The sequence below is a fragment of the Mucor mucedo genome (genome assembly GCF_025094135.1).
Source record: "Mucor mucedo strain NRRL 3635 chromosome Unknown EV154scaffold_38, whole genome shotgun sequence".
Taxonomy (NCBI): Eukaryota; Fungi; Mucoromycota; class Mucoromycetes; order Mucorales; family Mucoraceae; genus Mucor; species Mucor mucedo.
Genome location: NW_026252322.1, coordinates 141,001 through 155,274, shown reverse-complemented (window position 1 = coordinate 155,274; position 14,274 = coordinate 141,001). Strand labels below are relative to the sequence as shown.

General features: G+C 37.3%; 5 protein-coding genes across 5 annotated transcripts; all 5 read left to right on the top strand.

The window, feature by feature from the left end:
• Nucleotides 1–615: 615 nt before the first annotated feature.
• Nucleotides 616–3,398, top strand: EV154DRAFT_205282 (uncharacterized protein). The gene is made up of 4 exons (XM_051594358.1): nucleotides 616–926; nucleotides 986–1,276; nucleotides 1,332–1,511; nucleotides 1,562–3,398. Exons 1-4 carry the CDS (start codon nucleotides 659–661, stop codon nucleotides 3,337–3,339), a joined length of 2,517 nt encoding a protein of 838 aa, XP_051458368.1. The 5' UTR covers nucleotides 616–658; the 3' UTR covers nucleotides 3,340–3,398.
• Nucleotides 3,399–4,723: 1,325 nt separating this feature from the next.
• EV154DRAFT_506462 (uncharacterized protein) lies at nucleotides 4,724–6,969 on the top strand. Its single transcript, XM_051601283.1, has 7 exons — nucleotides 4,724–4,878; nucleotides 4,931–5,620; nucleotides 5,678–5,875; nucleotides 5,927–6,413; nucleotides 6,465–6,594; nucleotides 6,654–6,697; nucleotides 6,757–6,969. The coding sequence occupies exons 1-7, from the start codon at nucleotides 4,797–4,799 to the stop codon at nucleotides 6,824–6,826; spliced, it is 1,701 nt and encodes a 566-aa protein (XP_051458367.1). The 5' UTR covers nucleotides 4,724–4,796; the 3' UTR covers nucleotides 6,827–6,969.
• A 728-nt stretch (nucleotides 6,970–7,697) lies between these two features.
• EV154DRAFT_551102 (uncharacterized protein) lies at nucleotides 7,698–8,380 on the top strand (the record flags this gene model as incomplete). The annotated part of the gene is made up of 2 exons (XM_051604960.1): nucleotides 7,698–8,259; nucleotides 8,314–8,380. Exons 1-2 carry the CDS (start codon nucleotides 7,706–7,708, stop codon nucleotides 8,378–8,380), a joined length of 621 nt encoding a protein of 206 aa, XP_051458366.1. The 5' UTR covers nucleotides 7,698–7,705.
• A 444-nt stretch (nucleotides 8,381–8,824) lies between these two features.
• On the top strand, nucleotides 8,825–9,455 carry EV154DRAFT_587217 (uncharacterized protein; the record flags this gene model as incomplete). Its single annotated transcript, XM_051606801.1, has 4 exons — nucleotides 8,825–8,867; nucleotides 8,933–9,224; nucleotides 9,279–9,339; nucleotides 9,360–9,455. The coding sequence occupies 4 exons, from the start codon at nucleotides 8,825–8,827 to the stop codon at nucleotides 9,453–9,455; spliced, it is 492 nt and encodes a 163-aa protein (XP_051458365.1).
• A 1,018-nt stretch (nucleotides 9,456–10,473) lies between these two features.
• On the top strand, nucleotides 10,474–14,009 carry EV154DRAFT_442225 (GNAT acetyltransferase 2-domain-containing protein). The gene is made up of 4 exons (XM_051596979.1): nucleotides 10,474–10,595; nucleotides 10,675–10,766; nucleotides 10,827–11,121; nucleotides 11,185–14,009. The coding sequence occupies exons 1-4, from the start codon at nucleotides 10,488–10,490 to the stop codon at nucleotides 13,912–13,914; spliced, it is 3,225 nt and encodes a 1,074-aa protein (XP_051458364.1). The 5' UTR covers nucleotides 10,474–10,487; the 3' UTR covers nucleotides 13,915–14,009.
• The last annotated feature ends 265 nt before the right edge of the window (nucleotides 14,010–14,274 follow it).

Genomic DNA, 14,274 nt, shown 5'->3' with positions numbered 1-14,274 from the left:
ATGATACATCTGCTATTTATCTCTGCAACATATTATATGAAAATCACTTAAGCCATTGTCTGCATCATATGCTCGTGCAAGACAGATGCTGATTTTCATCGGTAAGGCTGTTAATTCCGGGAAAGTGATCCGTGCTCGGGGCCTATCACAATCTAGTCCACTTGTCGAGTACCACTGTGGCGGAGTTTTGTTTTGCGGTTGGTGGCAATGTCGTTCACGGCCAGAGCAAAGGATGGAAAAGCGAAACCAAAACAATCCTAGTATCTAAGTATAAGTAAAAAAGTTGACGACTGTACATCCCTCCACAAAAAAGAAAAAGAAAAAGTGTGGCTCAATGAGCGTGTACTACCTCGGAGTCCGGAGCAAAGACAAAAAAAGGGTTATGTTATGGAATAAAAGTGTCCCGTTCCTGATTTTTCAAACTCGAAATCCAGATGAGGATGGCAACAGAGCCTTATCAGTTGCAATGGGGATCGTATGAGACGTGAATAATTTTATGATCCTATGGTACTGATTCCATTCAGTGGGAATAAACTAGCAAGGATTTTTTAAGTTGCATCTAACCCAAAAACGCCAAGTCGTGTGATTGGGTTAATCTTTTTTATTTTGACAGAACTAAAAACTGCTAGTCTTCTTTACTCTTTTTATTTTCTATAAAATGAGGCAACGTGATTTAAAAAATAAACCAAAGAAAAGAATTGCTGTATCCATACAAGTACCAACAAAACGTGTAACTCGATCGAGTAGAGAACTAGACATTGATGTTCCTTCCAAACCGGCACCAAAAAAGAAGAAACTCATTTGCGAGGCTCCCGAAATGATCAGTGACACGCTTCTTTGTCGTGTTTGCCTGGTTCAATTCAAAAACCAGGTAAGATACAGGCGACATTTGATCAAGACACACAAAATCAAAAGTCAGGACATTAGTAGGTTATTCCACTTTTTTTTTTTTTTTTTTTTTTTTTTGTACTAATTGCGCTAGTAGTCCTACATAGTCCTGAATTGGCTCCGATAATCAAATATCCCAATACATATTGTGCTTTTTGTGAGATTGATACATTTAAAGCGGACAGATTCAGACAGCATCTGATAGGGTTACATGATCTCGATATTGAAGTTGAAGAGGAATATGATTCGTTAATCGATAGCACAATTAAACCCGACCCGCATGATCCGGACTATTATTGTCTAATCTGCAAGACTGCGTCTGCGGACAAAACAGATTATTGCAACCATCTTAAGGAAGAGCATGGAATGAAGTTCAAGACAGGAAAAAGTGAGTACAGACAAGGAAATCATCAATTATAAACGACCTATGCTAACTGTTTTAGTCCCATTTTTACATAATTCAAAATCAAAGGATTACGATGAAGACATTCCCATTACGGATAGCAAAGAAAATACATGTAGCGATTGTAATCGTACATACCATGCATATACAGCCTATCAACGACATTTGAAAGAGGTACATCATATGGATGAGTTCCTTGTTTCCACTCGTAAATCACAGAGTAAGTGTAGTATTCAAACATTTTGACACATACTGATACAGTACAATTAGGATTTCTTAAAGACAGGATCGAAAATTGTGATTTTTTGCCTAATCCCAATGATCCAGACTTTTATTGCCGTGTCTGCGAAATGAAATATCCTAAAGCATCCTCGCTTATTACCCATATCCAGCGATGCCACGATTTAAAGGTTGAGCCCTATTTTGATTACTTGATATCAGTACCCGCCCGAATTGAATATTACCCTGATTACTGTGATCCTCATTATGCTTGTCGACAATGTGACTGGTTAACGTTTGATACAAGAAAAGAGTTCCATGAACATTTACGGACAACGCATCAAATGGTTTTACCCACCGGAAGATGTAGATCATACAGCTGCGAAAATGTAGCCAAACCCCAAGGTTCAGAATATGCGGCCCATTATTGTATGCCGTGTAATGATGGCATGACGGTTCGAAAGAAATTTTTCTCTGCAACGCCGATAATCAAGCCAAAAAGAGAATCACTTGTAGCCAAATATATTCCAGCCACCGACATCAATCTAATAGAAGAGCCTATTAAGGAGGAGATTACCCCTGTGACTGTTCAAGCACCCACGGTGAGTGTCGGCAAATCTTCCATATTCAGTCAACCACCGACCTTGGAAAAAAGTAAAATCACACTTGAAGATCTACTGGCAAGTGCAGCTGGATCTACAGACACCTATGAGAGACATATGATGGATAACCAAACCGGGTTTGATGAATCCAGTGAAGATGAATACGACTTGCGAGATGTCAAAATTGAAGATTTCAACAGTGATTCCAAATTACTCCGAACAAGTAACGAAAGGCCCAAGAAGGACATTGCATTTTGCTCTATATGTTCCATCAGTTTCGAACAACCAGAAGAGTATATGGAACACCTCAATATTCACTGTGTGGAATTAAGAGATGCCGAAGACGGTGTGATACCTAAAGTTCATGGTTATACATGTACTACATGCCACGTCAAGTATGATACGAAAGGAAGATTTATTCGCCATATGAATGTAGCGCCTCATAACAATCCAGCATTTGATTGGATGTTTAAAAAGGATGGAAGAGGAGAGGCCGGGGATGAGGAGTTATATCGCATATACAGCTGCCAGGGCTGTGCGCTGGAATTTTCAAGCAAGGAGGAGCATCATGATCATCTGAAGGAAAACCATCTTGATGAAATTTACAGATTGAAGTATTTAAAAAGCTTAGTAGATGATGGTACGGTTATAAGCATGGATGGATTCTACATTAAGTGTGATATTTGTGGCGGAGCCTTTGACAAACGATCATTCCAATATCATAGATCCAGAGAGCACCCATTCTATCCTCCTCAGGAGACGGACATGACCCGCTATTATGCTCGTCAGAAACAGTTGGGCATTCCCATCAATCCTCATAGTTGCTACGATTGTGGAATGAATCTACCAAAAAATGGCTCGTATGATAGTAATCATATGAGATTACATTACACTTCCTACACCCGATACAACATCGTCAACTTAGATGATCTGGACAACTTCGATATTCCGCCTTTTTATTGTGGCCCTTGTATCAAAATGTTACCAAACTACACAGGATATCGCTCTCACGTTCTACGAAAACATGGCGTAAGGTCTGCCTATCCAACGGTTAAGAATCATGACACAAAAGTTGTGCCAGATATTGATGATCCTCGCTTCTACTGCAAATCGTGTGATTTCAAATTCGGCGATAGAAAAAAGTATAGGCGACATCTAAAGTCGTTTCATAAAATGCTTCTACCTAAATTGGCAAAAGCTATTAAACCTGATGCCACTAATGAATAAAAAATTAACACATGTGCTGTGAAAAGCCCCTCTGAAATATTATGAAGTAATAAATGCATCGTTTTATATTCCTGTTGTATTTTTGAGGCCAATTTTTGAGACGAATAAAGGCGCTAAAGTATTAATTACAATATGACACCTGTCGATGAATTCCGTGATCAACGTATACATAGCTTAGTTTTTGAACGAAGAGAAAAATGGGTAGATAGCGGTCAATTAACAATTCTTGAGACTTTATATTTGCTCAAGCATGTATCTATCTTATTTAATAATAGAATATTTAGAAAGAAAATTCTAATTCCTTATATAATGGAATAATAAAAATAGCAGCATACGTAATAAGCTGGTTTTATAAACTATGAAAGCCATGACTAGTGAAATCACTTGCAAATTCTTAAAAACATTTCAGTAGTGCTGGGTTGTATTTTTGAAGTATTATACATTTATCCACTCTAAATAAAGTTTAGAACGGTGTCAACATTGGTGCTTAAAGAAATTTCGACAATTGACCAATAACCCATCAATGTTTACGAACCTCCGCCCACATAAACTCCCAGCAAAAGCAAGATCTAAGTCTCGCTGTAGCGGCTAGACTAAGTTTGTAATATTTTTAGTGGTTAACTCTCCTAGTTAAAGCACATACTAGATTTTCCCGTACATCCGCTAACTGGGAACATGAATCTACCGCTGTAGTTATCTTGTGTAAACTAGCCGTCAAAATTTAATAGGACTCAAATGCCACAGAGTTAGTCTAAAAAATAAAAAGTTAAAGCCAATCTGCAAACCTAAAAGCAAATCATTGTCGCTAATTTATTTGCCGAAAATAGGCACGATCTTGTGTAAGCATTCTTTGTGGAAATTTTACGCTGGTTAGCAAATCAAAGAGAAACTAACTCATCCTCTGTCAAAAAAAAAAAAAAAAAAAAAAAAAAATCCCAGTAAACACATTAACTTATAATGTGGTACAAATCAGAGATAGTAACAATAATTGTAATGATGCGTTCTTTGTTAAAAGGATTGCATCTAAAAAGCCGTTTAATCCCAGATCCAAGATCTGGAAACCTCACCACGTCTTTGGTTGAACTGGATGAAATTTCAACTGTATTATGGATAAATTATGATCCAATAATCTGGGGTAATGATGTTTCGGATAAATTCTTTATGAAAATATAACAGTGTGGGAATGTCAAGGTTTACAAGAGTTTAGAATTCTAAATATTAAACTTAAAGTGTAGAGGAAAATGGATAAAATTATAGGATGCCAAAAAAAAAAAAAATATGCAGGCAAACTCTTATTAGGGGCGTGTAACTTTCCTATCGATGACTGTTGTACAAATACGCAAGCTGTGGGAAAATGAAACAGATCGTCTCAAACTAACATTGGTATAAATTATAGCGAATTTTCTTTCTTTTTTTCTTTTTTTCTTCTTTCTTTCTCAGTTTTATTAACCCAAATCATGTCTGCTACAATTGCGGCAAAACGCTTACAAAATTTGAAGCATCATTTAGCTCCAAATGATGATCCCCATTTTGAATCATGTAAGTATCATAAAATTTTGAAGGAAACAAATCTTAACTCTATCTACTTTAGTACGTATCCAAAGAAGACCTGAACAGGTTCCTCATATGTCCAAATTGGATCCTCTGCAGTTTTTACTCAGAAGTGCTCTGGTGCATACACATAAGCCTGCAATTATTCATCGTCAGCAATCGTATACATATTTAGAGCTGTCCGATCGTGTCAAATCTCTTGCGAATGTTCTGATCGATACCTATAACGTCAAACCTGGTGATCGTGTTGCTATTCTGTGCCAAAATATTACTGCATTCGTTGATGCCCAGTTTGCTATCCCCGCCATAGGTGCTATTTCGGTTCCTGTAAATACAAGACTAGCAGCTAAGGAGATCGATTACGTAATCGAGCATTCAGGTGCATCTGTTTTGATTATTCAACAAGAGTTTATGGGCCGTCTTAGCGAAGAATCAAAATCTTTGGTTAATCATGTCATTGAAGTGGCCGATTGTGATGACCCTACAAAAGATCCATATGAAAGACTTCTGAAATCTAGCAAAAATCGTTTATCATGGAATGATATGCCCATGGAACAAGACGAAAATGCCACAATCTCCATTAACTACACTTCTGGATCGACTGGAAAACCTAAGGGTGTAATGGTAAGCTACCGCGGAGCTTATATGATGGCTATTGGTATGGCGATCCATGATATGCTTTCTTCAAAGACTGTTTATTTGTGGACATTACCCATGTTCCATTGTAACGGTAAGAAATAACCATTGTGGGCCACGTGTTTCGATTATTAACTTTACTTTGATTCAGGATGGGGATTTCATTGGGCGATAGTTATGGTTGGTGGTACTCAAGTCATGCTAAATAAATTAGACTACACTTATATTTGGAAACTCTTAAAAGATTATGGCGTTACCCACTACAATGGTGCACCTACAGTTCAGAACGAAATTTGTAACCATCCTGATGCGGTTAGGTTAAATAATTCTGTTAAAGCTTACAGCGGAGGTTAGTAGTAAATGATACTGAAACGATAAATACTGAAAAAAATTATTATAGGATCTGCATTATCAAGCACACTCATTCGTCGTATGACAAACTTAAACCTGGAACCAACACAAGTCTATGGCCTTACAGAAACCTATGGCCCAGCTGTTTTGACCTATGACGCTCATACTTTATCTCCATATACCGAAGAGGAAAGACATAAACTCTTAGCACGTCCTGGTTTTGGCATTGTTACAGCAGATGAGGTTCGTATCTTGAATGTAGAAACAGCACGGGATGTAAAACCCAACGGAAAAGAAATTGGTGAAATCTGCTTTACAGGAAACTTGGTCATGAAAGGATATTACAAAAACCCAGAGGAAACCAAGAAGGCCTTCCGTAATGGTGTATATTGGTCTGGCGATCTTGCTGTTAGACATCCTGACGGATCCATGGAAATTGTCGACAGGAGTAAGGATGTGATTGTCTCTGGTGGTGAAAATATTAGCTCGATAGAAGTGGAAAGTGTCATTGTTCAACTGGATGAAATTAATGAATGGTAAGATCAAATCTTTATTTAATGATTCTCTTGGCTAAATTTTGTATTTAGCGCTATCGTTGGAGGTCCTGATGATAAATGGGGCGAAAGACCAGTTGCTTTTGTTGTGCTCAAAAACAACAGTAACTTAAGTGAACAACAAATTATTGATCATTGCAGAAATTCTTTAGCTGGATATAAGGTAGCGTTATAATCGATTGTTTGGTATGAGTTTTACTAATATTGCCTATATCAATAAAGTGCCCTGCAAAAGTTGTGATTGTTGGCGAGATTCCCAAAACAAGGTAAAGTGTAACTTCAAAACAGACATTTTCAAATTCTTATTTGTATTATTGTTCTATAGTACCGGCAAAGTGCAAAAATTCGTATTACGCGAGAAGTTATGGAAGAATTACGAAAAGAAAATCAACTAATCAACAATGACCGGTGACTTTGCATAACATAATAATAGAAATAAACAAAGGATAATTTAACCAAAGCACTTTAAAAACTGTATTATATGCTGCATGAAGTTTGAATTTTTCGGAATAAAGAGCATCTTCTCTTTATGTACTCCTTACAAACAGTTTTAACTGCCATATGATCCCAAAAAATATAACACAGCAACTTTATTACGCCTTCGTGCATGAATAATTATAATCAATTTCCATTGTGACATATACTGACGTTACACATATTCTGGGTTGTCGTATAACTCTTGAATAGTATCTGCACTTCAATGTATTGAGCTAATTCACAGCTGATAAAAATACATTGTGTGACTAAATAATCTTGACGCATGAAAACATATTAATGACATTACAATCGCATAAAATTTTTGATCGTTCTTTGCTTATTAAACTAGCCTTTTAAAGCTTTACTCGAAAGAAATTGTGGTGTGGGGTTATATTAATTCAATGTTGACGTGATTACACTACTTTCTTTAGATAGAACGCCATCAAATGCATACTCCCACACGGCAAAATGAATTTATTAAGTCATATTTTGTTATTGACTGACAAATGTAAAAACGAAAGGCAGCTATAATAAATGACATCAGTTTAAACTAACACGAGTTAAGATAAAATCAACTGTCTTGTACCCAAAATATATTATGATGACTTTTCACAGATAGTGTGCATAAAAAGTGTTGTAATCAAACCGTTGGTAAGCGACCGTCTGACTTGCCGTAATGGAGAGAGATGACAAGTTTACTAAACTTATGAATACAGGAATATACTATATATAGAGCCGTCGGTTAAGCTTTTATTTTTATTTTTTTCTTTATAAACTATTTTAACAAAGGACCTATAATGAGACTATCAATTACTAAATTTATGCTACTCTTAACCTTTGCTATTTGCTTAATTTCTTCAAAGGTATCTGCTAATCGAAAAGGAGAAAAGGATTGTGATGATGATAATGAAGATGATGACAATACTGGCAAACACGGGCATCATAAAACTACCAGTGCTATGAATGAAACCTCTGTAATTATATCTACTACAGTATGGTCGATGCCTACTAACACCAATGAGCATGCTAAATCGACCAGACACCAGCATTCAACCGAAGATAGCTCTTCCAGTATGTATCAATCATCAGGATCCTATTCTTCAGGATCTTCACAAACTTTCGACTACACTTCTTCCGGATCACCTCAGCAAACCGTTACTTATTCTTCAGAAACACTGCAACCATCCGCCAGCTTTTCTCGGGGACCATTATTAACCAGCAGCGACAGTCACCCCTCAATCTATGAACCGTCCGCTTCGGCACCTGGTACAGTGACTTCAACAAGATATCAAGTTGCGACGAATACACCAACAACGGGTGATAACGAGTCCCCAGTTGGTAGTACAGCAAGGTATTACATGTTATGAAGAAAAAAAAAATATAAACCTAACATTTTATTTTTCAGTCGCAAAACAATCGTAACCCCCTTTGTGCTCGCGGTTATTTTATTTGCAATGATGATTCTTGCTTAAATATCGAAAGGCCAATTTAAAATATTTTTAGCCGCTGTGTATCATCGTTATTCAGCAAAGCAGATTGGATAAACTTTCTTAATTTGATTATACATTAAACTATAATGTACACATACTTTTGACATTACCTTTTCTTCTTCCTTGGACTTTTTACGTTGAAAGATAATAGTTTTTCCATCTTGTTTAGTTTATGGTACTTATACAGTGTAAATTTGAGTAATTTTTTCAACAATACAAGTTTCAGTCACTCAGTTTTGATCAAATTGATAAGAAGTTTTACCGATATAAAAAGGATCCATTTGATATTTTTTATAAAAACCCCTTGCAAATTTTTACGGCCACTTTTACAAGTTTCGGAAAAACAATTTCTTGTTTCAAATCTTGTAGTTTTAGTGATGATTTTTTTAAAACTTTCTTTGGTCTTTCTTTCGGACCATTTGAAGTATGATAACACCGATACCGCCCCAAATATCATCAGAAATGAGAGGTGACTTCTTATTTGGAAATGCCTTATATTATATTACTAAATTCTCACATACACGAGTATCGTAGAGTCTGAAAATAACGTGATTCGTAATCCACCACCACCTGCATACCAAGATACGATAGGACACGGCTTTGTAGGAGAAACGTACTATCAACCACCGCCACCGCCACCCACTCCTCCTCCTCCTCCTCCTCCTGCAATGGCGACACGCGTGACCGAATTTTATTCACCACCAAATAATAGACGCCTTGCCATGAGAAGACGTTTTTCAACTTTCTTTTGCGTTTTCTTCCTGCTGGTGATAGTTGTTGGTTTAGCCGCTGGATTAACTCGGACTGGTTATGACAGCTGTGAATGGTAAGAAAACTATCAAATTGTTTCTTATTTTTATTGATACATTTGTTTAATAAGTCGGAGTAATGAAGATTGCGTTGGATTATACGGTAGGATTATAAGAGCTTATAACCAGTCTGTAACTAATACATTGTGTAGGTGCTGGTTTTTATTGTTACAACACCTGCGAATGTGCTACTAGAAACTAAAGCTTATTTGGTGAAAATCTCTTCCATCTTACATCATTCAGAGTGATGAATTTACGAAACAAAAATTGATTAAGATTAGTTTAACTGAGATATGGTTAAAGGTCAACTGTTTTCGTTTGAAAGGGAGAATAGAGGCCACTAACTCTTCATTTTGGATACGATTTATTATTTTTATCTCTCCAATAAATCTTTATACAAAAATCCAAGTGTTTTTCGTGTACAGGATGAAGCAGAAAAAAGGAAATGCTTTTTATTGGCATGATGAAGACCAAATACTAGAATGAGAGCTACACTGTCAAAGCATCTCTTTTAAAAACTGATAATATACTCGGCATTACAGGACAAATTTAGAATTTTAGGTAAATTAAAATATATGATTCGCAGATTCTGATACATAAACGTAATATCATTCTAGTTTTTTGAAACGAGAGCTTAAAAAGTAGAACGAAGTATTTCTAATTCGTATGGGACATCTGTGTATTGTAATAGTTCCGCATACACTATTTTCAGAAAATATTAGATCAAAATGTAAAAAAAAAATCGTTCACAAATAAAAAAATAATTCGTACACAACGTAAAAAAAAATACGTTCATCTTAACTGACACCAATATGTCAATTTAACTCGATGCCTTAAACCAGCTGCAAATTTTTACAATAAACCTATGGTAATCATATCTGCGTGCTGTCTGGCTAACCAGTTTAATAGAATTGCTCTCTGCTTATTGAGTTTGGATATGACCGTCGTTTAAAAATTGTTTGACAATCGCAACTGTCATTGTAGGTAAACCTTGGAAACACCCTCTTTTTTTATATTCGATTTGCAAACCAGTCTTTCTCAGTAATTATTTTTGCGGTCTGGACAATTTTACATTTGAATATGCATTTTTTGAAAGCAGTACATGTTAGTGTTCCTTGTTAATAGTTCTGTCAATAGGTTGGGTTGGCTGTCCGAGTCTGCAGGACCAAAGCCCGTGACCGGTTTTCATCCACAAACGCCACTCCGGGATGACAGTTTATTTTAAAAAAATGTGAGCATGTTCCCGATTTTAACTTTACTAACAAACTTTACAAGTCATTATGGTTAAAAAGGTTGTTGATTCCCGTGTGCATACACTTATCAAGAATTGTGTACAAACCAAGCACAGATCTTTCTTTGTCGTAGTTGGTGACAAAGGAAAAGATCAGGTAAAATAATAATAATGGCCCAACCGAAATGATTAACAGTGATAACTAATTCTTGGTAACTTTTTTTTTATTCTTCTAGATTGTCAACTTGCATTGGCTTTTATCTCAAGCTCAGGTCACTTCTCGCCCTTCTGTTTTATGGTGTTACAAAAAAGAACTTGGCTTCACCAGGTAATTATCCTTTCAAAAGCATAAACATAGTGTTGTTCGCTCATCAGCCCTATCATGTAGTCATCGTAAGAAGCGTGAAAATAAGATCAAGAACGATATCAAGCGTGGCATCAGAGACGTCAACAAGGAAGATCCCTTCGAACTTTTCATCACAGTCACCAACATTCGTTATGCCTACTACAAAGAAACTCAAAACATTCTCGGTAACACTTACGGAATGTGTATTCTCCAAGATTTTGAAGCTATCACTCCCAACACCTTAGCTCGTACCATTGAGACTGTTGAAGGTGGAGGTATGGTTGTCCTTTTATTGAAGAGTATGAACTCTCTTAAGCAACTCTATACTATGACTATGGTAATTTTTTTGATTTATACATTTTGATGTTTTCGAAAATTAATTTTCTTTTTTCTTTTTCAGGATGTTCATAGCAGATATCGAACTGAAGCTCACAGCGATGTCATTGCTCGTTTCAACGAACGTTTTATTTTATCACTTGGATCATGCGAGACTTGTTTAGTTGTTGACGACGAATTAAATGTTTTGCCTATCAGCATGGGTAAGAACGTCAAACCTTTAGCCATCAAGCAATCCGACGAGCAAACTGCCGAGGAGATTGAACTTAAGGAATTGAAGGAATCCTTGGTTGATACCGAGCCTGTTGGATCTCTTGTAAAGTGTACTCGTACTATCGATCAAGCCAAGGCTGTCTTGACTTTCATTGAAGCAATTTCTGAAAAGTCTCTTCGCAGTACTGTTGCCTTGACTGCTGCTCGTGGTCGTGGTAAATCTGCTGCTCTTGGTATTGCCATGGCATCTGCTGTCGCCTATGGTTATTCCAACATTTTTGTAACATCACCCAGTCCTGAGAATTTAAACACCTTATTTGAATTTGTTTTCAAGGCTTTTGATGCCCTCGGTTATGAAGAACATCTTGATTATGATATTGTCCAATCCACCAATCCCGAATTTAACAAGGCCATTGTTCGTGTCAATATCTTTAAGCAACATCGTCAAACTATTCAATACATTCAACCCCAAGATGCTCATGTTCTTGGTCAAGCTGAACTTTTGGTTATTGATGAAGCTGCTGCTATTCCCTTGCCCTTGGTTAAGAAGTTGTTAGGTCCTTATCTTGTTTTCATGGCCTCCACCATCAATGGTTATGAAGGTACCGGTCGCTCTCTCTCTCTTAAGTTGATCCAACAATTGCGTGAGCAATCCCAAGGTATCACAACTACTAAGAAGGATGACGATTCCGAAGGTATTGTTGTCGGTCGTGATCTTCAAGCTAAGAAGGTTGAAGGTGCTAGTACTTCATTAGGTGGACGTACATTGAAGGAAGTTAAGCTTGAGGAGCCTATTCGTTATGCTCCCAACGATCCCGTTGAAAAGTGGTTAAACAAGGTTCTCTGTTTAGATGCTACTGTTGTTTCAAAGAACATTCAAGGATGTCCCCATCCTTCTGAATGTGAGCTTTTCTATGTAAACCGTGATACACTCTTTTCCTACCATCCTGTTTCTGAGACTTTCTTGCAACGTATGATGTCTCTTTACGTTGCCAGTCATTACAAGAACTCCCCCAACGATTTACAATTAATGAGTGATGCGCCTGCTCATCATTTGTTTGTCTTGCTTCCTCCTGTCAAAGAAAACAGCACCAGTTTACCCGATCCTTTGGTTGTTGTTCAAGTTTGTCTTGAAGGTGAGATCTCTCGTCAAAGTGTTATTAACTCTCTTTCTCGTGGTCAACGTCCTTCTGGTGATATGATTCCTTGGCTCATTTCTCAACAATACCAAGATGATGATTTCGCTAGTCTTTCTGGTGCTCGTATTGTCCGTATTGCCACACATCCTGATTACGCCAAGATGGGTTATGGTTCCAGAGCTCTTGAACTCATTACTTCTTTCTACCAAGGAAAGACCAACAGTATGTCCGAGTCCACCAGTGCTGATGACGATGCTCTCCCCCGTGTCGAAGATCACGAATTTGATAATGTTGATATCAAGACAGATCAGGTCAAGGTCCGTGATCCCCGCAAGATGCCTCCTCTTCTTACCAAATTGAGTGACAAGCGTGCTCAGCGTCTTGATTACCTTGGTGTATCTTATGGTCTTACACCTTCTCTTCATAAATTCTGGAAGCGTGCTGGTTTCGTTCCTCTTTACATGCGTCAAACTGCCAACGATTTGACAGGTGAACACACCTGTGTCATGATTAAGGCTTTGACTGACACTGAAGATTCTCGTGTTGCTAATTCTGCATGGCTTGATGCTTTTGCTCGTGATTTCTCCAAGCGTTTCCTCAACCTTTTATCTTACAACTTCCGTGACTTTACTGCCGTCAACGCACTTAGTATTATTGATGCTGCCAAGCAAGGTCAAGATCAAGAAGCGGAGGGAGGTCGTGATCTCAACAAGAACTCATTGGGACTTTTCTTCACACCTTATGATTTAAAGCGTCTTGAATCTTACTCTAACAATATGCTTGATTACCATGTTATTATCGATATGATTCCCACCATTGCTGAACTTTATTTCAGAGGCGAGATGCCTGCTGATATCAAGCTCTCTGGTGTTCAAAGTGCTATTTTGCTCGGTATTGGTCTTCAACGTAAATCCATTGATGAACTTCAAAAGGAACTTTCTTTGGCCAGTAACCAAGTACTTGCTCTGTTTGTTAAGATTATCCGAAAGATGTCACAATACTTTGCCAAGGTGGAAGCCAAGGCTTATGAAGAGACTGTTCCTTCTATCAAGCAATCAAAGAATGCTAATGAAGCTAGCGGTAAGCGTGATGCGGGTGATGATGAAGCTTGGAAGCCCTTGAAGGACGACGTCGATGCCGATTTAGAGAAGGCTGGTGATGAAGTAATGGGAGAGATGAAGGCGAAGCAAAGAGAGTTGATTGATTCTCTTGATTTAACAAAGTACGCCATTGGTGGTAAAGAAGAGGATTGGAGTCCTGCTGAGGACCGTGTGAAGGCTATTGCTGCAGGCAAGAAGGTTGACATGAGTTCTGTTGTTAGCGTCAAGAATGAGAACTCTTCAAAGAAGAGAAAGGCTGAAAGTGCTAAGGCAATGTCTGATAAAGAAAAGAACCGCAACAACGGAAAAGTAAAGTTGTCCAAAAAGGCCAAACGCTCATAGACTATTATTTCAAATATCATTTTTTTTCCCCCAATGTTTCATTTTTCTCTTTCTCTCCCTCTTGTAATAAATCTCGTAATATATTTTCTCATTAATTGAAGACCATCCCTTTTATGTCTTGTGAACAAACTCATACGCTAAAGCAGTGTGTTTTGTGTACCTGAAAATGTTAAACCTTAATTATAGTTTTGTGTGAAACTCTTTATATACTCGTCAGCGTGTCTTTAAATCAATTCATAGTATAGCAGACTTTTAGTTACCCGCTAAGGTGTCTATAACATAAAATAACTCTTTCCGTGTATCCATTCGTTATTATGAAGAAACGATTCGCGTTAGTCGAAACTTAAAAGGTTATGATAT